The sequence below is a fragment of the Lepus europaeus genome, chromosome 15 (assembly GCF_033115175.1).
Source record: "Lepus europaeus isolate LE1 chromosome 15, mLepTim1.pri, whole genome shotgun sequence".
Taxonomy (NCBI): domain Eukaryota; kingdom Metazoa; phylum Chordata; class Mammalia; order Lagomorpha; family Leporidae; genus Lepus; species Lepus europaeus.
In genome coordinates, this window is record NC_084841.1 from 78,815,942 (window position 1) to 78,843,743 (window position 27,802).

Below are 27,802 nucleotides of genomic sequence, written 5' to 3' on the forward strand. Positions count from 1 at the left end.
CGGGAGGAATCTTAAGGTTTTGGTACCCTGAGGTACAACTTATGATAAGCATAGAGTTTTCTTCCACTTAGCTTATAGTTCTTGTTTTTGTTATTTTGTAGCCTCATTTCAAGTTATTTCAGTATTGATTGTATTGGCAGATTGTAGGTAAATATTTGTTTTCAAATGAGAAACTGTGGATTTTAGCTCTCTGCTGTGCCCCGGGAAGGCAGTGGAGGATGGCCCAAGTGCTTGGGCCCCTGCACCCGCATGGGAGACCAGGAGGAAGCACCTGGCTCCTGGCTTTGGATTGGCGCAGCACCGGCCGTGGCGACCATTTGTGGAGTGAACCAACGGAAGGAAGACCTTTCTGTCTCTCTCTCTTACTGTCTAACTCTACCTGTCAAATAAATTAAAAAAAAAAAAAAAAAAAAAAAAACAAACCCTGGATTTTATTGCAAAAGATTTTGAGAGGGAAACTCAAATGTATGATGATTTTGATATTTTAAATTGGTATTTCCTTATTTATTCTGTATTAGGAAATAATTGAGTTTACAAATTGGCAAACTTTGTGGTTGTATAGGCTTTAAATTAAAATGTTTCCATTGGGAGGGCAGGCATTCGGCCCAGTGGTTAAGACATTTTTGGGAATGTCTACATGCCATATTGGAGTACCTGGCTTTGAGTCCTGTCTCCACTTCCAGTTCCAACTTCTTGCTAATGTGTACCCTTGGAAGCCAGCAGGGGATAGCTCAAGTAGTTGAGTCTCAGCCACCCTTGTGAAAGACCTTAATTGATTTCCCAGCATCTGGCTTCAGACTGGCCCAGCCCCAGGTATGCACCCATCTGGGGAGAGAACCAATAAATGCAAGATCTTTTTGTCTCTTTCTTTTGCTCTCTCTCTTCAAATAAACACAAATGAACAAATAGAAGTTTTCAAAAATATTTTTTAAAAGATTTATTTATTTGAGAAGCAGAGTTACAGAGGGAGAGGGAGGATGAGACAGATAAAATGTCTTCTGTCTGCTGATCACTCCCCAAATGGCCACAATAGCCAGAACTCGGTTGATCTGAAGCCAGGAGCTTTCTTGGGATGTCCCACATGGGTGCAGGGGATCAAGCACCTGGGCCCTTCCACTGCTTTCCTGGGCCATAAGCAGAGAGCTGGATTGGGACAGGAGCAGTTGGAACACAAACTGGCAGGTGGAGGCGTAGTCTACTTTGGCGCCAGCCCTAGGATTTTATTTTATTTTTTATTTGAAAGGCAGAGATACAGAGAGAGGGAGAGACAGGCAGAGCGAAAGAGTTCTTCCATCTGCTGGATTACTCTCCAAGTGGCCACAACAGCAAGGGGTCGGACAGGCCAAAGCCAGAAAGCTGGAGCTTCTTTTGGGTCTCCCACAAACCCGCACCCATAAGAGATGCCAGTGCCGCAGGTGAAGGCTTAACCTACTGCTCCACAGCACCGGTCCTAAAAATATTTTAGTTCCATATAGGACCTGTGCAAAGTCTTGACTATTTCATTATGGGATGACCAATTAGCACATCTAGCACATCTTGATAATTAAAGATGAGGAAGACCATCATCACTGTTGTAGCCTCTGCAAAATGTATTAGATGATTTTTCAAATATTTGTAATTTATCCAAGAAGAAATCACATTTTCCAAGCCTTTTTCATAATATTTATTTCCCTTACATTTATTATAAATTTAATGGTTAAATTTCTTATTTGTTTATACTATCAGTATTCAAATACTTAATAAACACTGATTTTATCTTCCAAGAGCTTCTAAGCCTCTTATGACTCTTTTTGAAAGCAATAACTTCCTCAAAAGGAAGTGCTTTTTAAATTTTGCAAAGTTTAGATTTGTCTCTGACTCCTCTGATTTGTCAAGCATCCCTATTCTCTAAAGTAATAAAGAAACTTAGTTATTATCCAGTATTTCATAAGGAGACATTTTTAATTAATTTATTTTTAAGGAACACAAGTTTCATAAGTACAACTTTAGGAACACAGTTATTCTTCCCACCATACCCGCTCTCCCACCCACACTCCCACCCTTCTTCTTCCTGCCTCTCCCCTTTCCAGTTCCATTCTCCATTAAGATTCATTTTCTTTTTTTTTTAATTTTTTTAAAATATATTTGACAGGTAGAGCTATAGACAGTGAAAGAGAGAGAGACAGAGAGAAATGTCTTCCTTCCGTTGGTTCACTCCACAAATGGCCGCTAAAGCCGCTCTGAGCCAATCCGAAGCCAGGAGCCAGGTGCTTCTCCTGGTGTCCCATGCGGGTGCAGGGCCCAAGCACTTGGGCCATCCTCCACTGCCTTCCTGGGCCACAGCTGGACTGGAAGAGGAGCAACCGGGACTAGAACCCGGCACCCATATGGGATGCGGACGCTGCAGGCGGAGGATTAACCTAGTGAGCCATGGCGCCAGCCCAAGATTCATTTTCAGTTAACTTTGTACACAGAAGATCAATTCTATACTAAGTAAAGAGCTCAACAATTTGCACACACACACACACACAAACTGAGAAACTGAGAACTAGTTTTACAGTTAACTCTCATAATACAACTCATTGAGGGCAGAGGTCCCGCATGGGGACTTAGTGCACAGTGACTCCTGTTGTTAATTTAACAATTTTTTTTTTTTTTTGACAGGCAGAGTGGATAGTGTGAGAGAGAGACAGAGAGAAAGGTCTTCCTTTTTGCCGTTGGTTCACCCTCCAGTGGCGCTGATCTGAAGCCAGGAGCCAGGTGCTTCTCCTGGTCTCCCATGCGGGTGCAGGGCCCAAGGACTTGGGCCATCCTCCACTGCCTTCCCGGGCTGTAGCAGAGAGTTGGCGTGGAAGAGGGGCAACCGGGATAGAATCTGGCGCAGCAAGCGGAGGATTAGCCTGTTAAGCCACAGCGCTGACCAATTTAACAATTTAACAATTAACACTCTTATGTATAAGGTCAGTGACCACCTGAGGCTCTTGACATGAACTGCCTAGGCTATGGAAGCCTTTTGAATCCACAAACTCTTATCAGTATTTGGAAAGGCCAAAGGGAGACATTTAACAAGTGTTATCCTTGGGCAAGGATAAGAACCAGGTCAGGTGACTTCAAAGCCAGCATCTCCACATTACTGGGTTGTGCCATTCCTGATGTCATTTATCTCCCTTCTTCCTCCTTCTCCTCCTCCTCTTCTTCCTTCTTCCTTCTCCTTCCTCCTTTCACCTCTCATTTCAAAGACTGTGAGAAAAAAGATAACACAATAGAATTGAAATATTACTCTTACTTCATTCTTTTGCTGTTGGATAAAATGAATTTTATAAATACTGTTAGATTTAAAGTACAATAAACTTTGATTTAGAGGAATTTTAAAGTAGATTCTTTGGTGAGTGAGCAAAACTCCTAACTTCTGTGTTGATGTATATTTCCTGTACTATACTGTTTTAACACTGCAACCCTATAGCTAGCATTATAGCACAACAGTTAAGCCACCATTTGAGACACCCACATCCCATGTTAGAGCACTGTGTTAAGTCCTGGCTGCTCCACTTCAGATCCACCTTCCTGCTAATGCACCTGGGAAGGCAGCAGATAATGGCCCTGCCACCCATGTGGGAGACCCAGTTGGAGTTTCGGGCTCCTGGCTTTGTCCTGGCCTTCCCTGGCTGTTGTGGCCATTTAAGGAGTAAACTAGCAGATGAAAGATCTTGATTTCTCTCCCCTCCCCTCCCTTCCCTCCCCTCCCCTCCCTGTCCCTCTCTGTCTCTGCCACTCTGCCTTTTGAATGAATAAATGAATGAATAAATAAATCTTTTAAAAAATGAATCTCCCTTGCAATAGCAGATGAAGAGGACCAGTTGCTAACCTGTTCTCTTCTTATTTTTTAAGAAAGATTTATTTATTTATTTATTTGAAAGGCAGAGAGAAAAAGAGGTCTTCCAACCACTGGTCCACTTCCCAAGTGGCTGCAACTGCTGGAGCTGGGCTGATTGGAAGCCAGGAACCTGAAGCTTATTCCAGGTTTCCCACGTGGGTGCAGGGGCCCAAGGACTTAAGCCATATTCTACAGCTTTCTCAAGCCATAGCAAAGGGCTGGATCAGAAATGAAGCAGCCAGGCTAAAACCATTGCCGATATGGGTTGCTGGCATGACAGGCGGCAGCTTTACCTGCCATGCCATGGTGCCAGCTCTTATATATACTTGAACTCTTTTTTCTGAATCTTAATACCCAGGTCTGAAGGTCAAATCATTTTATTACATTACTAAATATTGTGTGTCATTTGTGGTTTTGTGCTCCATTACCATAGAATCATAAAAGTCCAAAAATGTGTTCTCTTCTAAAACCTTGGCTTTAACAATGGGTTCCCTTAAAAAATGCATGCAAATATAGAAAATGATCATGAAAAACATATTCAGTAGTCCCTCAAAAATAATATATCTCAAAATAAATACAAACAACAGCCCCACAATTGGAGAAAGGAAAGCTTTGGGGCAAGTGCTTGGAATAATTTTAAGAATAAAGCAAAATGTTTTCATTTAGAAAGAGAAAAAGACTGGGAACCATTTGTATGCTAACAAACAGGAATGTAGCAAAATTATCCTTAAAATTTCTGCTCTTAAAATGCAAATAAACAACTTAGATAGTAAATTTCATAATTTGGTTTCATTTGTGAACAAATTGTCCAATTCTACCTATTGTGGTTAATCAGCAATATTTCTATGGGAATAATAAAAGTGTTGTGAATGGTTAACAAACAGCATCATTTATCAAAAGAATGAAAATGCCTTCAAAATTTCATTGTAAGCTTCAGTTATTAGATGTACTCCACAAAATGTTATAATCACCACATTGTTATCACAATGAGTTAAAATAAAACATGTAGAATATTTTTTAATTGTGTAAAAATGTGTTTACAATCAACACTTGGCACTTAGGAAAGATGCCCAGATTAATAAATTAACTTTTCAGCATTTACTGTTTTCCTATAATATTTTTAAAATATGTTTATTTATTTATTTTTATTTATTTGACAAATAGAGTTAGACAGAGAGAGAGAAAGATCTTCCCTCCATTGGTTCGGCCCCAAATGGCCGCTATGGCCGGCACTGCGCTGTTCCGAAGCCAGGAGCCAGGTTCTTCCTCCTGGTCTCCCATGCAGGTGCCCAAGCACTTGGGCCATCCTCCCCTGCCTTCCTGGGCCACAGCAGAGAGCTAGACTGGAAGAGGAACAACCAGGACTAGAACCTGGCACCCATATGGGATGCCGGCACCGCAGATGGAGGATTAACCTAGTGAGCCATAGTACCGGCCCCTATTTATTTATTTGAAAGGTAGAGCTACAGACAATGAGAGGGAGAGACAGAGAGAAAGGTCTTCCTTCCATTGGTTCACTCCCTAAATGGCCACAAAGGCTGGAGCTGCGCCGATCTGAAGCCAGGAGCCAGGTGCTTCTTCCTGGTCTCCCACGTGGGTGCAGGGGCCCAAGGACTTGGGCCATCTTCTTCTGCTCTCCCAGGCCACAGCAGAGAGCTGGATTGGAAAAGGAGCAGCTGGGACTAGAACCAATGTCCATATGGGATGCCGGCGCCGCAGGCAAGGATTAACCTACTGTGTCACAGTGCGAGCCCATCCTTTACTATTTAATACATTAAAGCTAAAAATTTCCAGTGACCTCTTCACTATTCTTTTGATTCCATAAGCATTAGCTAGTCTGCTTATTTGTTTATCTGGAGTGTCTTGTACAAGTAGCCTTTTCATATGCTGAGTTCATTTCATTTGGATAAAATTCCAAGAGTGAGACATTGTGTCATAAGATAGAACTATTTTCAGATTTCTGAGGAAGCTCAATACTGTCTTCCATAATGGTTGTACTAGTTTAACATTCTCACCAACAATGTATTAGGGTACCTTTTCCCCCACATCCTCACAAGTATTTATTACTTTTTGATTTTTGGATTATAGCCATTCCAACTCAGGTGAGGTGAAACCTCATTGTGTTTTTTATTTGCATTTCCCTGATTGCTAGTAATCTGGGGCATTTTTGCATATATCTGCTGTCCATTTGTATTTCATCCTTTGGAAATGCCTGTCCACGTCCTCTGTACATTTCTTAACGGAATTGTTTGTTTTGTTGTTGCGTTTCTGCAGCTAAGTGTTTATATATAAGTAGTTGACTTTTACCACATTAGACTATACCTATATGAAAAGTCTACACTAGGGCTGGCACTGTGGCGTAGTAGGTTAAGCCTCCGCCTGTGGCACCAGCATCCCATATGGGCTCCCAGGTGCTCCTCTTCTGACCCAGCTCTCTGCTGTGGCTTGGGAAAGCAGTAGAAGATGGCCCAAATGTTTGAGCCTGTGTACTCACGTGGGAGACGTGGAAGAAGATCCTGGCTTTGAATTGGCACAGCTCTGGCTGTTGTGGCCATTTAGGGAGTGAACCAGCAGATGGAAGACCTCTCTTTCTGTCTCTCCTTCTCTCTATCTGTAATTCTACCTCTCAAATACATAAAAAATCTTTAAAGAAAAAAAATGTCTACACTAAATTTTGAGTTTTCAGAATCTCCTAATTTTTTTTGCTTTATTATGGGAAATTTGAAGATAGAAATTTCTGAAGACAGAGAACTAAAACACACACATTTACTTTTCCTCCCTCCTGAAATCCTATTGAAATGTCTATAATGTCTCGTAGAAAATCCTGAAAGAAATACAAGTTTCTTGGAATGATTCTGGATGATAGAAAGTAGAGGAACTGGAGACATGGTCACAATGAAACAACATGCAAGAGTAAATTGCCATGATAATAAGAGCCAGTCTCTGACATAATGCCAACTGTAGAGACAAAAGAGTGAAGTAGGCTATAGGGTAGTCATCAAGGAAGGAGGGAGCTAAGAAGTGCTTGTGAACAATAAAACAAGTCAGCCCCTTCCAGGTCTACTTCAAGGTGAGAAAATCTAAATCACCTCACTCTAGCTATCAAGTATTTTGTGTTGGTAACTTGTGCAAATCATCAGCTGTGTTCTTGCTTCTGTTCATAAATCCTAAACAGAAGGTTGCCCATGTCTCACACATTGTTTTAGTAAACCTTCCTGCTCTAGAGGGAGGGAGAGACCTTTTGGGAAAACTACCCTTACCAGCCACGAATTTGTCTCAGACTTCTCTAAAGGTAATACATGAGAATGGACAACCAATGATCATTTAGACATTTGAGTCAGATCAGTAATAGGACATAGAAGAATTGAGTTTAATCAAACGAATGGCAAGAGCAGAAAGGCTTTCTATCAAAGATTAATGATTTCCGTTCACAGTGTGGAGGTTTTCTGGAGTCAGCTGCCTAGCCAGTGATAGCATTACTCAACACCTTTGTATCCAGGTAGGGTCATGTGACTGGCTCTCACCAGTGAAATTTGGGCACATGTGATAAGAGTCACTTCTTGGCCAAAATAATCAAGATGCTAATTTTCCTTTCCTACCTTTCACTTCTTTCGTCCACTCAAATATCACTTCCTTAAAGAGCTATATCCTTATTTTCCTAAATAAAAAGCTCTCAGCCTGCCTTACTCCCTTACTCTTAGTCTAGCCAACAGCCTGCTTTCCTTCTCCTTGCAACACTTTTGACCATACCTGTCTGTTTTTGTGTTTTGAAAATCTATCTTTCCCTCCAGAATAAAATCTCCCAGAGGATAAGGACTTTAACTTATTGCAGCAATAGCCCAACTCCCACAACAGTGCCTATTCCAATCAGATATTTAATACATTTATATAGAATGAACAAGTGAGTGACTGACACTTTGATAGTGGGAAAATGTATGTGGGCTGTAGGAGGGAAGGGAACTTCCCTTCCCCCCTCTGAAGATTCAATAACTGAATCTGCTGAAATAAACTGACAATAGGGTAACAAGAGAAAATCAGACATTTTTATTACATGCATAGAGGCAACACAAGAAAGAATAGTGAGTATCCAGTAATCCAAGGAGATTCATAAGATCCTCTACCCTCTTCATAAGGGAGAAGAAAGTGGGGGTTGTGAGTCCTTCTAGAGAAAAAGTAAATGATTCTTAGAGGAGAGAAATGGGCACAAAGAACATACAATATCCTAGGACAGAGTTTGTGGAGGCACTGAGTGTGGTATCAACTCTAGTCTTCTTTCCTTCCAGTTAATCTCCCGTGTTTGATGAGATTTTAGGGAGGAGGGAGGTATGACAATTACATGCCTTATGGAGGAACCTCCCTTAGGGGACTAAGAGAAAGGCTGTCTACAAGGTAAAGAGGTGAGAAGAGTATAGACAGGAAGAGAGACCTTGGTTCTGAGGCAACTGTTTAGTTCAAAGTATTCAAAACTCTAGACGTTGAGGGTATTTAAAAGGTCCAAGACTACAATTTTCAGGGCAGAATATGCACAAGAGTGGAGGGAGTGCTGAATTCTTGCTGCATTGCCCTTGTTCTCAATGCTCCACGGGCTTTATCATTTCCTTTGCAGCACTGAGTTTCAGGGAGAAGTGGGATGATGCTGTTTTCTGAGGGTGGCTGCATACTTGTTGAGGGCTGCTGTCTTTTTTTTTTTTTTTTTTTTCTTTAAAGATTTATTTTAGGGGCCAGCACTGTGGCATAGTGGGTGAAGCCACTGCTTGCAGTGTTGGCATCCCGTGGGTGCCGGTCCTAGTCCTGGCTGCTCCACTTCCGATCCAGCTCTCTGCTGTGGCCTAGGAAAGCAGTAGAAGATGGCCCAAGTCCCTGGGCCCCTGCACCCGCATGGGAAAACATGGAGGAAGCTCCTGGCTCCTGGCTTCAGATTGGATCAGCTCTGGCCATTGCAGCTAATTGGGGAGTGAACCATTGGATGGAACACCTCTCTCTCTGCCTCTCCTTCTCTCTCTCTTTGTAACTCTGCCTTTCAAAGAAATACATAAATCTTTAAGAAAAAAAAATTATTTTATTTATTTGAAAGGCAGAGTTACAGAGAGGCAGAGGCAGAGAGAGAGAGGTCTTCCATCTGCTGGTTCACTTCCCAGGTGGCCACAGTGGCTGGAGCTGTTTTGATCTGAAGCCAGAAGCCAGGAGCCGAGCTTCTTCCGGGTCTCCCACATGAGTGCAGGAGCCCAAGAACTTGGGTTGACTTCCACTGCTTTCCTAGGCCATAGCAGACAGCTGGATTGGAAGTGGAGCTGCTGGAACTCGAACAAGCACCCATATGGGATGCCCGCACTGCAGGCATCCTGCTACACCACAGCACCGGCCCTGAGGGCTACTGTCTTGTTCAGCTTTCACAGTATGGGGAAGTGTGAAAATTAGATCATACTTCATGAAATTTAAATAACAAGACACTCTACCTGACTTATTAATACCCCAGTTCTGCAGCTAGTTTTCATTGTGCCTGTGCGTGAGAATTGACTTTTGGGTTTCTTTTCACAACTTGAGGTTTGTCCCCTGCCTCCCATTTTGGGAAACTGACCAGTTTTATTATTTATTCTTATTCCTTAGGATGGACTGGGGAGATGAATATTCCCATAATTCTTTTGACCTACACTGTTTGTTAAACTCTTTTCCTGGAGACTTGGAATTTAAGCAGATCTTCAGTGATATTGATGAAAAGATTGAACAAAATGCTGCAAGGTAAATATTGCTCATTATTTAAAACAAATTGTTTTCATGTTTAATTTGCATGAAATTTACCTAATCTGGTTTTCATATTTCCTACTCTTAGATGTTTTAGGCTTTAATTATCACTAACTTCCCTAAAAAATATTGATTAGACCCCACACCCTTAAAATTTAACAAAATGCCTATATCTGACTGATACTTCTAATAAGACTAGGAAATGTAAAATTTTGCTGATTTTCTATTAATGGTTTCTTAGAGTTTTCCAGTATTGGTCTCCTGTATTTTCAGCATGTTAAATAACTCTCATCTAAAATATTTGATATTAGAAGTATTTCAGATTTAGGATTTTTTCGGGTGTTAGAATAATCACATATACATACTGAGGGCTCATGGTACTAGGACCCAATTCTAAACACAAAATTCATTTATGTTCACATGCAACTTATTATACACATACCCTCAGGGTAATTTCATGTGATATTTCTCATGCACCTGTGTTTTAACTGCAATGTATCACATGAGATCAGATGCGGAAATTTCCAGTTGCGCATACAAAAGAATAGGATTTTCGAGTATTTTGGATTTCAGATTTTCAGATAAGATACTTGTAGTATGTTTAGAGTTACAACCTCTTGATTTAAGGATATACAAAAAAGTTAAATGTTTTAATTTAAGTTATTAAAATAAAATGGCCATGATCTCTTGAGTGGCTGAAAAACAGAACATTTAAAACAAATTATTTTTGCATAACGTTTGTTGTTTCAAGTCTCCTTTTCACTTGAGTGGCAGGCTAGAGACTCCATAGAGTGTTGCTAAGCCAAGTTAATTTTTATCTATTACCCCAAAAAGTAGTGTTACCAAATACAGTATGAAGCAGGGACAGCTAAAGAGTTTACCACTAATACATGTTCTTTGAAAGGTAAAAAACTTTGCCTCCCTCTGTATCTGTGATACCTATTACCAGGCAGTTGGCTCATATGAATCCTTTTGGTTAAAAATTCTATTTCATCTCATGTGGGTTACAAGTATGCGAACCATAGTAAAAATTTCTATTGTGCAAAGATATACAGCATTTTCTTTTGTTGTTTTTGTTTGTTTGTTTGTTTGTTTTTGATTTATTTGAGAGGCAGAGTGACAGGGAGAGGGAGAGACAGAAAGAGATCTTCCTAAATGCCCACAGTCCTAAATGCCCACAGTAGCAAGACTGGGCCAGGCTGAAGCCAGAATCTGGGAAATCTATCCAGGTCTCTTCACATAAATATGAAGTCTACCAAGGTCTCCCACATGGGTCAGGAACCCATGTCTTGAGCCATCATCTGCTGTTTTCCCAGGTGCCTTATCATGTAACTGGATTAGAAGTGGAGAAGCTGGGACTGGAATTGGCATCCTGTTCCATCCAATAGGATGTGGGTATTTTGAGCAGTGGCTTAACTCTGTGTACATGACATCTGTCCCACATTTCCTTCCTTCCTTCCTTCCTTCCTTCCTTCCTCCCTCCCTCCCTCCCTCCCTCCCTTCCTTCCTTCCTTCCTTCCTTCCTTCCTTCCTTCCTTTCTTTCTTACAGGCAGACTGGACAGTGAGAGAGAGAGAGAGACAGAGAGAAAGGTCTTCCCTTACCGTTGGTTCACCCTCCAATGGCCGCTGCGGCCAGCGCACTGTGCTGATCCGAAGGCAGGAGCCAGGTGCTTCTCCTGGTCTCCCATGCGGGTGCAGGGCCCAAGCACTTGGGCCATCCTCCACTGCACTCCCGGGCCAGAGCAGAGAGTTAGACTGGAAGAGGAGCAACCGGGACAGAATCCGTCACCCCTACTGGGACTAGAACCCGGTGTGCTGGTGCCGCAGGTGGAGGATTAGCCTATTGAGCTGTGGCGCCGGCACATTTTCTTTCTTAAGATATGGTTATATTGAACTTTTGTAACCAAGCAAATGAAATGTCTCTATGATAATTTTACTTCCTGTTTCTCATGAAAATAGTTAATTCTTTATCATTTTAAAAAGATAGCTTACTGTTGAGGAATTATAACTTTAAAGTAAATCTTCTCCCTTCTCAGAAATCCTCTCCATGAAGGTAGTAGAAAAAGAATGCACTTTAGTTATTGAAATAAGCATTAAATTAGAATATGATGTGTACTGACAGGCACAAAGAGATTGCAAGATAGAAAAGAATCTTACCACCTTCTTCTACAGCTCAGTGTATACCACATATCTGATATCAAGATAAATGACCGCCAGTCCCCAAGAACACGTGACAGCAGATTTTTCCACGCAGACATCATCCTGACTTTATTGTGGTAATTGGGGTGACTTCCTTTGTGAGCTAATGGGCTTCATACTGAGGAGAAACAGCAGATAGTTGGACCAAGGAGTTCACTGATGTTAGATGCTTAACTCTCACACAGGGAGATAGGGGAACTACCTCCCCGATGTTCACATTTCAAAAAGATAGCTCCCAGGTTCCTGAGATGGACATTCCTAAGTCATAAATCTGGTACCAGGCCAGCTGACCAAGAGGCATAGGTATGTCTTCCAAAGGAGATGTGGCACAATGGAAAACTTAACACTCTTTCCAAGATAAATGCTATAAGAAGGAAGGAAGGGAAATCTTGTCCCTTGTATTCAACAGGGAGAATTAAAATCCCATTTTTAAGTTTGTATTTACCATTATAAAACATACACACACACACACACACACACACATATATATATACCTCTTTGAAGCCACTTCAAAATATCCATGGGAAAATGGAATTAAAAGATTGTGTGGGGCCTGCACTGTGGCATCATGGACTAAGCCTTTGCCTGTGGCGCCAGTATCCCATATGGCGCTGGTTTGTCTCCTAGCTGCTCCTCTTCCAATCTAGCTCTCTGCTATGGCCTGGAAAAGTTGTAGAAGATGGCTCAATTACTTGGACCCCTGCACCCATGTAGGAGACCTGGAAGAAGTTCCTGGCTCCTGGCTTCGAATAATAGGCCCACATCATCCAGCCATTGCAGCCATTTGGGAAGTGAACCAGCAATTGGAAGACCTTTCTCTCTGTCTCTCCCTTTCTCGTCTGTGGTTTGCCTCTCAAATAAATAAATAAAATCTTAAATATATATATATATATACACACACACACACATATATATATATAAAATGCAAGTGGTAGATGCTTGGCACAATAGTTAAGACACTGCTTGAGACACTAGCATCTCGTATCAGAGTGCCTGGGTAACTCTGCCTTTAAAATAAATTAATTAATCATTTAAAAAAAGATAGTGTGTATTTCTCTGAACTTTCTCAGGACTCCTTATGTATATTTGTTTATTAAAAGTGATATATATATATAGACTTAATATGCTGTTAAGTGCATATCATATTTTATATTATATATAAATACGAAATATCTAGATTAAACCTTATATAATTGTTTACTATGTATTTTTGTTATATATATATATACACATACATATACATACATATGTATATGTATGTGTATATATATATATATATATAGCATGACACAGTTTCTAACCCAAAGAAATTTACAAATGCAAACAGTGTGCAATAATGTAGATTAGTAATTAGTGCAATTAATGTAGATTAGTGTGCAATAATGTAGATTAAGGTCATTTTTCTAAATTCCAGAGGTGGTTATATTTTTAAAATAGAAATATTTTTTGAATGATAAGTTTATCCTTTCACAGTGGCATTTAGGTACCATCAAAACAAAGCATGTCACTGGACTCTGGCGTTTTTGTTATGGATAACTTTATTTTTATTTGCTGAACCATCTGTACTTAATTTCCTTCCCTTACCTGGTCAGTAAGAAATCATATTTAAAAGTAACACAGTGATTAAAATACTATATTTTGCATTCATAAATTGTTATTTAGGCTGAAACTCAGATGTTAGTATTAAAAAGAAAATATAGTAGGGAACATAAGGATATAATTTTTAAATTAAAAATATTTTATTGCCTATATATTAAAACAAACCTGGAGCAGAACCACTTCAAGTGACATTGATCTTCACAAGGGATAAAATAAGGGAGTAGCTGCGTGTGCTGTGTGCTACATTTAGAATCAAGTCTATTTTTCATCAAATTCAATTATGTTTTTATTATACTTTGGAGAATAAACATAATAGTATAGGGTGTATATATTTTTAAAAATAAAATACTGAATAATAATGATGGTTCAGAAGACTGTAAATCATTTATGTACTCATTTATTGCCTTCTAACAGAATAGCTTTTAGAAAATTATGTGTCATGACGAATCAGTTATGCCACACTTAGACTGCAGTAGTTGAATTACCCTTGGCATTTTTGTATTCTAACGGTTCTATTTATCTCCCAGTGGTGTACACTGAATAAGTAATGAACATCTGTATATATGGGTTTTCCCCAATACTTTCAAAAGAAAAAAAAAACATTACTAATTCATTTTTAAATATGGTATTTTTTCTTGCACTTGAATTTTTAAAGTTGTATTTCTTTCTAGCAGTGACCCTGACATCTAAGTGTGACTTCTTTCCCTCTTCTAAATATCATCACGTTTTATGAGCCACAGGGTCTTTAACCTTCCCAAAGCAGTGATTCACCAGAATGGACTGGTATGCCTAGGGGTCACCGAATCTCCACCTACCCTTCAGAAGAAACTATCATTCTCTCGGACCGTTTTCACATCTCCATCTCCATTTCCATTCCAGTCAGCGCCCAGCAACCCACAGGTCTGACAGTGGAAATCAGTGATGGTGAATCATTTACTTTGAACGCATATCAGAATCGGTAACAAGACACTAAATAACCTGCCAAAGAGGAATCCTACAATTGCTACACCCACAGCCCTGGTTAGTTCACTAACTGAAAAACTGCACATAGCATAGAAAGATTTTTTTATGCTGACTGGAACTTATTAGTTTAACAAGATGTTGAGGTCTAGAAGTTCTCTTGGGCTCATAGTATGCACAGAATGATTTTTCTTCTCTTAATGTTCAGTTGGATAAGATCGTATCATAATGGTTCCTTTTGCATTTCAGTTTTCTAATTATAGATGACCTCATGTACCTCAGGAAGTTGGTTTTCTGGTGCTGTTACAGGATGACTACTTTTTTTTTTTTTTTGGATTTAAAGAAAGACCAGCAAGTGCTTTCAGACTACCGTTTGATTAATTCAGGAGATGCAGGGGAGAAGGAACATTAAGTTTATTTTGTGAGTGCATATTGGATAGATGGCTCATATAAATTTAACCATGCTTTGTTAAAGAGAGGATACATACTCCATAGAGCACACTTACTTTTCATATAATAAGTAATTTTTTGAGTTTATAAATGAAAATTTTCTTAGCATTTTCCACATAATGGCTTAAAGATCAGGAAGAAGTAGCCAAGAGAAATCTACAAATAATCTTTATCAGTTTTAGAATTCTCATGGCAGAGCCACAAGACTGCTAGTGGACCTGCACATATTAATATATTTTGTGGTCTTCACAAATTTATATAAGGAAAATTAGTCGTTGCTGTTTTTTGTATTTTTATCTCTAGCAGTATTTTGGCTCTTGGCAAATAATACTTGCTCCTTTTTTTAACTTCCTGTGGTTTTTTTTGTTGTTGTTGTTGTTCTGTATTTTGTATTCCATTCAATTGCATCCCTATCTCTTCTATCCAACTGAATAAGATTCTGAGCCACATGGAAAGAAATATGACAGGGAACACTTACCTTGTTTATCCTTGAACTCTGCCTAGTCCAAAACAGATACTTTCCAGTTTCCACTGACAAGGCCCTTTCTGGCACTCTCTTCCTGCTCAGAATTCAAAATGTAGCCCTGGCAGGCAGCCTTCTGGGCCTCAGTACGCTAGCCTTTGCTTTTATTTATTTTTTATTTTTTTTATTTTTTGGCGGGCAGACTGGACAGTGAGAGAGAGAAACAGAGAGAAAGGTCTTCCCTTACCATTGGTTCACCCCCTCAATGGCCGCTGCGGCCGGCACTCCACGCTGATCCGAAGGCAGGAGCCAGGTGCATCTCCTGGTCTCCCTTGCGGGTGCAGGGCCCAAGCACTTGGGCCATCCTCCACTGCACTCCTGGGCCACAGCAGAGAGCTGGACTGGAAGAGGGGCAACCAGGACAGAATCCAGCGCCCCGACCGGGACTAGAACCCGGTGTGCCGGTGCCGCAGGTGGAGGATTAGCCTAGTGAGCCGTGGCGCTGGCTAGCCTTTGCTTTTTAAGCTTCTCCAATTTTGCACCCACTGAAGTTCCACCTGAAACATGGTGAAGCATGCAGGTCAATGTGGCAGTAGTAAGAAGACAAGCCACTCTTTCTCATGGTGGCTGATTTAACCAATTTCCCCTCGTTTCCTGTCTTTATTAACTGCATTATCTTGAGTGTTGTGGTGATCTGACTCCTTTCCCAAGAGTCTGTATGGTGTGCCCTTGTGGTTTCCCTTCTGTGCATTAGGAGGCTTGGGATGCCTGGGATAAAATATGCAGTCAGTAACTCCATTAAGTGATTGTTAAGAGATTTTTTTTCAAATAATATATACACTTAACATGCTTGATAGTTCTATTTAGGTCAGCAAACATTCATTGATTATAATAATACCATGGTAGGGTGTTTGGCCTAGTGGTTAAGACATGGTTATGACACCTGCATCCCATATCAGAGTGCCGGGGTTCAAATCCCAGATCTGGATCCTGATTGCAGTTTCCTACTAATGCACATAGTGGAATGCATCAGGTGATGGCTTAAGTTGTTGGGTCCCTGCCACCTATTGGGAAACCTGGATTGAATTACCAGCTCCTAGCTTCTGCCTGGCCCAGTCTTGACTGTTGCCAGCATTTGTGGAGTGAACCATTGGATGGGATCTCACACTGACTGCCCATCTTGCACTCAAATAAATAAATAGATAGCAACTTAAAAGTTATAACAATATTATAAAGAGAATTGAAAATGAATCTTGATGTGAATGGAAGGGGAGAGGGAGTGGGAAAGGGGAGGGTTGCGGGTGGGAGGGAAGTTATGGAAGAGGGAAGCCACTGTAATCCAAAAGCTGTACTTTGGAAATTTATATTCATTAAATAAAAGTTTAATAAATGAAAAAAAAGTTATAACAATAGCATTTAACAAGACAAAGACTGTGAAATTCTTTATTTTATTGTCATGAGAAATAAAGTCATCTTTTAAAAAAAAATTTACTTATTTATTTTGCAAGTCAGAGTTACAGAGAGAGAGAGAGCTCCATCTACTAGTTTGCTTGCTAGATGGCCACAATGGCCAAAGGCAAGAGCCAAGAGCTTTATCTGGGTCTCCCACAAGGGTGGCAGGTGCCCAAACACTTGGGCCATCTTCCACTAGTTTTCCCAAGCCATTAGGGAGCGGGACTGGAAGTGGAGCCTCTGGGATATGAACCAGCGCCCATAGGGGATGTCAGCATCATAGGCATCAGCTTTAACTGCTTGCTATACCACAGCATGGGCTTCCTAATCATTTCCTTTTAATGGACATATTTATCTTATTTATGGGGTATAGTATTGTAATTCAGTACATGCATGGAGTGTGTAATGATCAAACCAGGGTAATTAGTTTTTACTTCTCCTCAAATATAATTTCTATTTCAAATATCACTTCAAATGTATTATTAATTGTTGTAGAATATAGTTACCCTATTGTGCTGTGTAACATTAGAACTACTTACTCCCTCTGATGATATTTTGATATTCAGTGTCTTTTCTCCATTGTAGCCTTCCTAAATGTTTGACTTTTTAAAAAAGTATAGTTTTTCATGTTAAGTGTATTAGCTTTACCTTATCTCGGCCAAATAGGCATAAGATAATAAAGAGTTATTGTTTGAAGATATTTCTAAAGAATCTTATTAAATTATCCTTCCTTGGAAATAAAAAGTAAGCAAGTTATGATTACAAAAGTGTGAATAATATTGCTATTTTGAAAATCCAGACCCCATACGAAGTTTGAGCCAATTGTAGCAGGGCTGGTGTCTCCCAGAGAAGATGTCAGTTCATGGGCCAGTGGGAAGTAAGTCCTCACTCCAGAGGTGCCTGGTGAAGTCCTAGCCCCGCTCTGAGGGCAAGCGCAGTGAAGGGAACACTGTGGCCGAACTGAGCACGTGTGACAGATGTGACTGCTGCTGGCTCATCATTCCTGTTGCATGTGGCTTGGAGACTTAACCTAACCATGTCAACTTTCCCTGAAAAAGAGCCCTGTCAGGGATTCAGCAGAGTAAACACCTCTTCCAAAAAGTTCATTAACACCCAGCCTTTGGCAATCAAAGTCCTAAGTCTGGAATGCCATGACTAAGAATGTCCTGCTGTAGAACCGAGGAAATCCAAATGGCCAACAGACACATGAAAAAATGTTCAAGATCACTAGCAATCAGGGAAATGCAAATCAAAACCACAATGAGGTTTCACCTTACCCCGGTTAGAATAGCTCACATTCAGAAATCTACCAACAATAGATGCTGGAGAGGATGTGGGGAAAAGGGACACTAACCCACTGTTGGTGGGAATGCAAACTGATAAAGCCACTATGGAAGTCAGTCTGGAGATTCCTCAGAAATCTGAATATAACCCTACCATACAACCCAGCCATCCCACTCCTTGGAATTTACCCAAAGGAAATTAAATTGGCAAACAAAAAAGCTGTCTGCACCTTAATGTTTATTGCAGCTCAATTCACAATAGCTAAGACCTGGAACCAACCCAAATGCCCATCAACAGTAGACTGGATAAAGAAATTATGGGACATGTACTCTATAGAATACTATACAGCAGTAAAAAAACAATGAAATCCGGTCATTTGCAACTAAATGGAGGAATCTAGAAAACATTATACTGAGTGAATTAAGCCAGTCCCAAAGAGACAAATATCATATGTTCTCCCTGATCAGTGACAACTAACTGAGCACCAAAGGGGAAACCTGTTGAAGTGAAAGGACACTATGAGAAACAGTGACTTGATCAGCCTTGTCCTGACTGTTGATGTACAATTTAATACTTTATCCCTTTTAGTATTTTTTTTTTGTTCTAGTACTAGTGGTTGAACTCTGTAATTAACACACAGTTATTCTTAGGTGTTTAAATTTAACTGAAAAGTGATATCTGCTAAATATAAGAGTGGGAATAAGAGAGGTAGGAGATGTACAATTTGGGACATGCTCAATCAAACTTGCCCCAAATGGTGGAGTTAGAAATGTGCCAGGGGATCCAATACAATCCCATCAAGGTTGTATGTACCAATGCCATCTCACTAGTCCAAGTGATTAGTTTCAGTTCACAATTGATCACACTGATAGGTCTAAGAGTCAAAGGGATCACATAAACAAGACTAGTGTCTGCTAATACTAACTGATAGAATAAAAAAGGGAGAGAACGATCCAACATGGGAAGCAGGATACACAGCAGACTCATAAGAATGGCGGATGTCCTAAACAGCACTCTGGCCTCAGAATCAGCCCTTAAGGCATTCGGATACGGCTGAAAAGCCAATGAGAGTATTTCAGGCATGGAAAGCCAAGACACTGTCAAAAAAAAAAAAAAAATGACCTAAATGAAAGATCTCCATGAGTGAGATCCCAGTGGAAAGAACAGGTCATCAAAGAAGGAGGTACCTTTTCTCTGAAGGGAGGAGAGAACTTCCACTTTGACTATGACCTTGTCTAAATATGATCAGGGTCGGTGAACTCAAAAGGCTTCCATAGCCTTGGCAACTCATGACAAGAGCCTAGGGTAATTACTGACGCCATAAACAAGAGTGTCAATTTGTTAAGTCAACAACAGGAGCCACTGTGTACTTACTCATCATGTAGGATCTCTGTCCTTAATGTGCTATACATTGTGAATTAATGTTATAACTAGTACTCAAACAGTATTTTACACTTTGTGTTTCTATGTGGGTGCAAACTGTTGAAATCTTTACTTAATATATACTAAATTGATCTTCTGTATATAAAGAGAATTGAAAATGAATCTTGATGTGAATGGAAGGGGAGAGGGAGTGGGAAAGGGGAGGGTTGCGGGTGGGAGGGAAGTTATGGGGGGGGAGCCATTGTAATCCATAAGCTGTATTTTGGAAATTTATATTCATTAAATAAAAGTTAAAAAAAAGAAAAAAGAATGTCCTGCCCTAGAACCTGGGATGAAAGTAAGTCGGGGACTGGAAGCTGATGCTTTTACTTCCTGCTTTGGACTTTTCTTTAATTTCTTTTTTAAAGACTTCAATTGGCCATCTCTGTATTCCCACTGCATAAACCAATCCTTGCACGTAATAGGCTAGAAGACAGTCAGTGAATGTGTGTTAGATATTTTAATAGGCATCTGTTGTATTTGCTTTATTGTAAACAAGTGTGAAGCTAAGCAAGACCATGGTAGAATAAGTTGTCTTCAAATGCTAGCTTCTTTTATTTGTGTTTTTATATTATATAAAAATAATACATTCTTAGGATAAAATTTCAGAAAATAACAAATGTTTCCATATTGCTCTCATCTTCTCGGAAGGAACCTATCCTGATAAATTATTGTGTAACTTTTCAAAAATATTCTTTACATATACACCAAAAAAAGTACATACTTGGGGCAGGTGTTGTGGTGTAGTGAGTTAAGTTGCTGTTTGGGGTGCCCACATCCCATATGGGAATACCAGTTGAAGTCCACTTCCTATCCAACTTCCTGCTAGAATTGATCCTAGGAGGAGAAGATGATGGTTCAAGTACTTGGGTTCCTTCCACCCACATGGGAGATACAGATGGAGGGCCAGGGCTCCTGGATGCAGCCTGGCCCATCCCTGAATGTTGAGGATATTTGGGGAATGAACCAGTGGATAGAAGATCTCTCGATCTGTCTGTCTCCCTCTCTCTGCCTTTCAAATAAACTAAATTAACAAGTGGCCATTTTTAAAAGATTTGTTTTATTTATTTGAAAGGCTGTGCAGATGTGTATGTGTGTGTGTGGGGGGGGGGGGTGTGTGGGAGGGTGGGGGGTGAGAGAGAGAAAGAGAAAAAGAGAGAAAGAAAGAAAGATGTTCCATTAGCTGCTTCATTCCCCAAATGGGCAAAACAGCCAGTGCTGGACAAGGCCAAAGCTAAGAGCCTGGAACTCCATCTGAGTCTTCCATGTCGGTGGCAGGGGCCCAAGTACCTAGGCCATCTTCCATGGCTTTCCTAGGCATATTAGCAGGGAACTGGATCAAAAGTGGAACAACTGGGACTTGAACTGACACTCAGATGTGGGAGGCTGGTCTCATAGGCAGTGACTTAGCCTGCTGTGCTACAATGGCAGCCTCACTGACCATTTTTTTAAGAAAGAAAATATGTGGGGAAAATATAAAAATTAATAATATATTCATTTTCATACAAATTGAAATTATATGTGCATTACTGAATATGTCTTTAAAATATTCCCATATAGTTTTGCCTCATTCTTTTATTTGTATAGATGTGTAACTTACTAAGCAATTCTTTTTTTTTTAAAAAAAGATTTATTTATTTATTTGAAAGTCAGAGTTACACAGAGAGAGGAGAGACAGAGAGAGAAAAAGAGGTCTTCCGTCTGATGGTTCACTCCCCATATGGCCGCAACGGCTGGAGCTGCGCTGATCTGAAGCCAGGAGCCAGGAGCTTCTTCCAGGTCTCCCACGTGGGTGCAGGGGCCCAAGGACTTGGGCCATCTTCTACTGCTTTCCCAGGCCATAGCAGAGAGCTGGATTGGAAGAGGAGCAGCTAGGACTAGAACCGGCACCCATATGGGATGCTGGCACTTCAGGCCGGGGCGTTAACCCGCTCTGCCACAGTGCCGGCCCCAGCAATTCCTTCTTGAGGAGCATTTACATTATTTGCAGTGTTTCTGCTATTACTGCACAAACATGTATGAGTATTCCCTCCTTCCTTATGAGAGTTTTGTCTATGAGATAATTTCTTAGGACTTGTACAATTCACTGTTACAGAAGTGTTCCCCAGTAGTGCTGTGTGGCCTTCCTCCACACACCATGACCATGTTTGTAACTGCTGGTCAAATCTGTTTTCTGGGACAAGGCTTTGGCACAGACTAAAATGCTACTTGGGACATCTGCATCTTACATTAGAGGGCCTGGTTAAGTCTCAGCTCCTCTGCTTCTGATCCAGCTTCCCATTAATATATGCCCTGGAAGGCAGTAGATGGTGGCTCAAGCAGTTGTGTCCCTGCCACCCATGTGGAAGACCTGGATTGCGTTGTTTTCTCCTATCTTTGGTCTGGTCCAGTCCAGGTTGTTTTTGGACATTTAGAGAATGACACAATGGATGGAAGATTGATCTCTCTCTCTCTCTCTCTCTACCTTTCTGTTTGCCTTTCAAATAACAAAAAGGAAATAATTTTTAAAAAGGATATTTATTTGAAAGAGTTACACAGAGAGAGGAGAGGCAGAGAGAGTGAGAGGACTTCCTTTCCACTGGTTCACTCCCCAATGGGCCACAATGGCTGGAGCCACACCAATCCGAAGCCAGGAGCTTCTTCTGGGTCTCCCAGGTGGGTGCAGGGGCCCAAGGACTTGAGCCATCTTCTACTGCTTTCCCAGGCCATAGCAGAGAGCTGGACTGAAGTGGAGCAGCCGAAACTTGAACCAGCACACACATGGGATGCCGGCACTGCAGGTGGTGACCTCATCCACTGTGTCACAGCTCTGTCCTCATAAACATAAAATTTTTTAAAAGTCTGTTATGTCCAACTTATTGATTTTAATGATAATGAAGATAAAGATACAGACTAGATGCATTCTCAAATCTGTTATAATTCTCATTATTTTTGTCCCCCCTGCAGTTTTTTTTCCTGTCTCTTTCTCAGAAAGAGGATCAAGGGAATCAGCATAGGGTAAATTCCAGGGCAGATTCCCTACTTTTCTCTTCCTGATTTCAGTTTGTATGGTTTTATTGGGATTAGACCACATTCTGACTTTGGTAATTGTACCAAAATTACTGGGCAAGCCTCCATGGATAAAAAAGGAAGCACTGCTTATTCCTGCTTGTCATGGGTATTAAACTGCCATGTCTTATATCCCTATGGAACATTTCTGGAAAATTCTCTTTATATTGTTAACACATGTAGCCCTGTGCCACTTTTTTCCTGCTCCTATCACTTCAGTCTATGAAAAGTGATCCAAGTCGGATGTAAATTTGGGAGGAAGAAGAAAAGATCCGAGTGTGATGCCAGGCTTATTATTGTCAGTGCCAGCTCTGTCTATTGGGAGCTGACAGGAATTTGGGGGAGTGGGATGCAGACTCTTTGAAAGTGCTTTAGACTTTTTAGGTTGGTACAGGCCTAACCAGGTCCTGAATCTCATCTCGACCACTCAAGAGCCTCCGCTCTATATTTGTGGTGGGATTGGTGGTATAAAGCCATGAATCCACACAGGACCCTAACTCTAAAGTTTCCTTCAGACTGTGTTTCTCATAGTAAACTCTAAAGAAAAGGTGGGCAAACAATAGCTGGGATTCTTGGGAGACTGTTAACATAGCGCCCAGATGAGACATGATAAGGGCCTGAGCTAAGTCTTTCACAAAAGGAACTAACAGGAAGGAATACATATGGGGAGGATTTAAAGAGATAATGTAACAGGATTTGGTGGCAAGGGTCTTTTTTCTTGAGAGTGCAATTATCACATTTTGAAATGACCAAAACCTCTCTGAAATAGAACACAGTTCCCTGTAAAGGTTTAAATCTAGCAGGAACATTTACACCTAGCTTAGGTTTCAAGATTTTATATCAGAATTGTTCTGTTTGTTTTTTCAGTTGCTTCCCCTATCCACAACTACACCAGACTACTGTTAATTGACTGTTGTGCTACCATTTTTATTAATGGCCATTTAATCATAGAGGATCTCAAATGTTTTGGGAGCACAACAGTCCACATATACATATATACACACACACATTCATGAATGTAGTTGTGGTCATAAAAATAAGTATATTTTAAATTATTCAAATAAATGTATTTCTCAAGTGAGACAACAGTGAAGTTAGATGATCAGCACTGAATTCTGAGGGTCTGGTGTCTGATTCTGTTATTTTTCTTATTATCCTTGCTTATAATCCCCTCTCCTGCAAGGAGAAGCCTTTGTAGTCCCTCCCACAGGCACATTTAGTGGTTCCCTCCTGTGTACTCCCCTGGCACACTGTACACATGTCTTATCAAGTCCGACAGTATTATAGTTAGTTACTTACAGTTCTGTCTGTCTCACTGGATAGAACTCCTCTAGGGATGGGACAAAGTCTTACTCTTGTTTGTATCCTAGTATATATCACAGTGCCTACCACACTCAGCTAATGTTTATTGAAAATAAGGCTTTTATTCAGTAAGCAATTTTTACAGTTAAGGAATCTAGGAGTGAATGTTGAATGTGAGAAAATTACCATAGATATCTTTTTAAAAAGCATACTCCATATTGCATTTTTAAAATGGTTTATCAATTGATTTATACACAGCCTCTCAGTAATGCATTGACTCACACACCTCATTAACTTGGATAATTTGCAGTCATTATAATTAAAGCACATTGGGATTCAAATTTATTAAGAAATGTTGAGACATATGAAAAGGCATAAAGAATACTATGATAAATACTCATATTCTCACTAGCCAGTTTAAGAAATCAAACATTGCCAGTCCAGCCCAAGTTCTCTACTTGACTCTCCCCAGTTGCATCTCTTGTCCATCCCCAGCTTGCCTGAGGGTGACGTTGATTATCCCAGTGTATTTCCTCACAATTTTACTACCTAGGTTTTTAATTCTGAACAACAGATAACATTACATGTTTTCAAGCTGTCATATGGATAGGATTATACAGTGTGTACTCATTTGCACCTCTTCTCCCCCTTGGCATTACATTTGTCAGTTTCATCCTTGTTGATAACAGTTTTTTCTTCATTTTCATGGCTCCCTCCCAGTGAACGAACTATTCAATCATTTAATCATTATATTTATTGTGGACATTTAGATTGTTTTCAGGAATTTTAATATTACAAATAAGGCCGGGAGACTGGTGTTTTGGCACAGTGAGTTAAGCTGGTGCTTGCAAAGCTGACATCCCATATGGAGTGCCAGTTCCAGTCTTGGCTGCTCCTCTTCTAATCTAGCTTCCTTCTAATACACCTGGGAAGGCAACAGATGATAACCCAAGTAACTGGGACCCTGCTACCCACATAGGAGACCCAGAAGAAGTTCCTGGCTTCTGGCTTTGGATCGGCACAGCTCTAGCCATTGCAGCCATCTGGGGAGTGAACCAGCGGATGGAAGATCTCTCTCTCTGTCTCTACCTCTTTCTGTAACTCTGTCTTTCAAATAAATAAATATATCTTTGAAAAAGGGCTAATAAGGTACATTAAAAATCTTTTCTATGCTAACTAATATCCTAAATTTGGAAATTTAAGCTATGTAGAGAAGGAAATCTATTGCTGTTTTTAGACTCTTTACATTTTGCTCTAATATTTGGGACCTAACAATAAATGGGATAATTAGATTTCTGTTTTTCAGTTACCGTGATTTTTTTCATGACTGATCATGCTTCTAAAAAAAATTTGAAACAACTTACAGTTAAACAAAAACCGAAACCAAAATGAAGACAAGTACCAAGTTCTTTAAGAAAATCTAGGACGCCATGGCTCAATGGGCTAATCCACCTTGCGGCGCCGGCACACCGGGTTCTATCCCAGTCGGGGCGCCAGATTCTGTCCCGGTTGCCCCTCTTCCAGGCCAGCTCTCTGCTATGGCCCGGGAGTGCAGTGGAGGATGGCCCAGGTGCTTGGGCCCTGCACCCCATGGGAGACCAGGATAAGTACCTGGCTGCTGCCTTCGGATCAGCGCGGTGCGCCGGCCGCGGTGGCCATTGGAGGGTGAACCAACGGCAAAGGAAGACCTTTCTCTCTGTCTCTCTCTTTCTCACTGTCCACTCTGCCTGTAAAAAAAGAAAAAAAGAAAAAGAAAAGAAAATCTAGGAGCAGGCTTTTGGCCTAATGATTAAGGCATCAGTTTAGGCTGCTCATGTCCTACATGGGTTCAACTTCTATCTCCAGCTCCTGATTTCAGCTTCTTGCCAATGTGGGCCCTGGGAGGCAGCAGTAATGGTGAAAGTAGTTGGAATTCCTGCCACCAAAATAGAGAACCTATGTTGCGTTTTCTGGCTCTTACCATTAGCCTCTAGCTGTGGCAGGCATTTGGGGAATGAACTATCTGACGGGAATTTGCTCTCATAAATAAATAAATAAACTTTATATAAAAACCTAGACTAAAATCTCACATCATCTAATAATATATAGACCTCCTCCTAACCCTGATCATCATCCCCACCCACAGTATTACTTCAAGTGTTTGAAAATATTATCAATACTATTAATTTTATCTTAATTTTGATTTCAAAGAAATAATCAGAATACACACCAAACGGACATCCTAAATTTTGAGGAGCATTGCCTATATATAACAATTAGACAAGAAATTTCTAGACTTCAATTGATGTATTTAGAGAAGATAGATAGACTGTGGTGAATGGCAGAATAAGAAGATATTTAGCCAACTAAAAATCAGGCACTGATAATGAATTGTGACATTTTGAAATATGTGAGAAAAAGCTTTTAAGAGGAAGCTCAATCTTATTAGTTTATATCAGTGAAGGGGAGGGTCCCCTGAAATGTAACTGCTCAATCCCTTTATTGATGTTTGGACAAATTACTAGAATATCTAACCCTCCGAAGGCTTTCTTCTATTTATAAATTGTAGGTATTGGCCTCTACCCAGATTCAGATGTTAGAGATTAGCCTAAAATCTGAGTCCTGATTGAAACAGATTTAGGTAGACTAACTGCTGAGCCTTTCCAATTCACATTGCTGTAATCTATTAGGTTTCATTGAATGAGACACATGAGGATGCTATAATAAAAACCTTTGATAAAGGGTCCCTGGAGTCAAGGTGTAGGCTCAGGGCATCATGTTTCTCAGTCCATAGAAGTGCTTACGTAAGTTAAGAAAATATATGCCAATCTCTTGTCAAACGTAGAACTGGTATTCTTGAATAAGACTGTCCAATCAGGAAATTGAGTGGCCTGTGGCCAGAGGTGGTATTGTTTTTCTTTTTAGTTCTTTGTTTTCATGAAAAGGCTCTTTGATTCTCAGAATGTATTTCTTTCAAGGTAATTAACTTCGAGTCCACTTATGCTCAGAAGTCTGTTGAAAAGCTTTACTTAAACTTTTGCAGTGTATATTTTCTGGGCAACTTATACCTGATGAATGTTGAAGAGACTTTCCTAGAATGTCAAAGCTCTGTTTCTGAAACCTTCATGGTTCTATGGAATAGAACCTATAATTAATACCAATTATATTTTCAAAAGAGTACCTTTACCTTTTGGTAACTCATCTTCATATTATTGAGAGGCAAATATGTAGCTGTCAGTTTTGGGTAAGAGGGATTCAGCTTCAAAGGATTTGTAACTTTAAGCTTTCTTGCAGTTTAGATATGCTGCCATCAGGTGGTAGTAATATGTCATATCCATGTGGCTCCACAGATAGCACTATGCTAAAGGTCACCATTTTAAGCCTCAAGGATTTTTAATCATGAATATGTAGAATTGTCGATGGACATTAAAATAACAAAGTATATCTGTCATTTTTTTAAATCAAGGCTAAGGATATTTTGAATGGAATGTTTACAACAAACCTAAGATCGAATTTAATGTTTTTCTCTGTTTCAAGTTTGTTATTTGGTTGATGAAGCATTCCATTTTAGGCCTTATTAGCATTTAGAAAATATAGAAAAGCAAAATTAAAAACTGACCTAATTTTATCACCTGAATATAATTGTTGTTAATCCTTTGTTTTTTATTATTATTATATGCAATTCTTAGTATGTTTTTGTTTTAATTTTTTTAGAGTGGAGTTTAATGGCAGAAAAAGATATTTAGCTGTAGCAACACTGTAGAAAGAACTTGTATCCTTTATGAGTTTTAAAATTACAAGGTCTTCAGCGAGTGTGATCCCAGTGGAAAGAACGGGGCCATCAAGGTAGGAGGTACCTTTCTCTGAAGGGAGGAGAGAACCTCCACTTTGACTATGGCCCTGTCGGAATAGGATCGAAGTCAGCGAACCCTAAAGGCTTCCATAGCCTCGGCAACTCATAGCTAGAGCCTAGGGAGATTACTGACGCCATAAACAAGAGTGTTAAATTGTTAAATCAACATCAGGAGTCACTGTGTACTTACGTCCC

At 40.2% G+C, this 27,802-nt stretch overlaps 1 protein-coding gene across 8 annotated transcripts in view; it reads left to right on the forward strand.

Annotated features, from left to right (window-relative positions):
- Positions 1 to 27,802, forward strand: part of KIAA0825 (KIAA0825 ortholog) — a 446,494-nt gene that overhangs the window by 50,350 nt on the left and 368,342 nt on the right. For all 8 annotated transcript variants that reach the window (XM_062212408.1, XM_062212401.1, XM_062212406.1 and 5 more), the window contains one exon: positions 9,461 to 9,592. In XM_062212408.1, the coding sequence (XP_062068392.1) occupies positions 9,461 to 9,592 (132 nt within the window). The remainder of the gene's footprint in view (positions 1 to 9,460; positions 9,593 to 27,802) is intronic.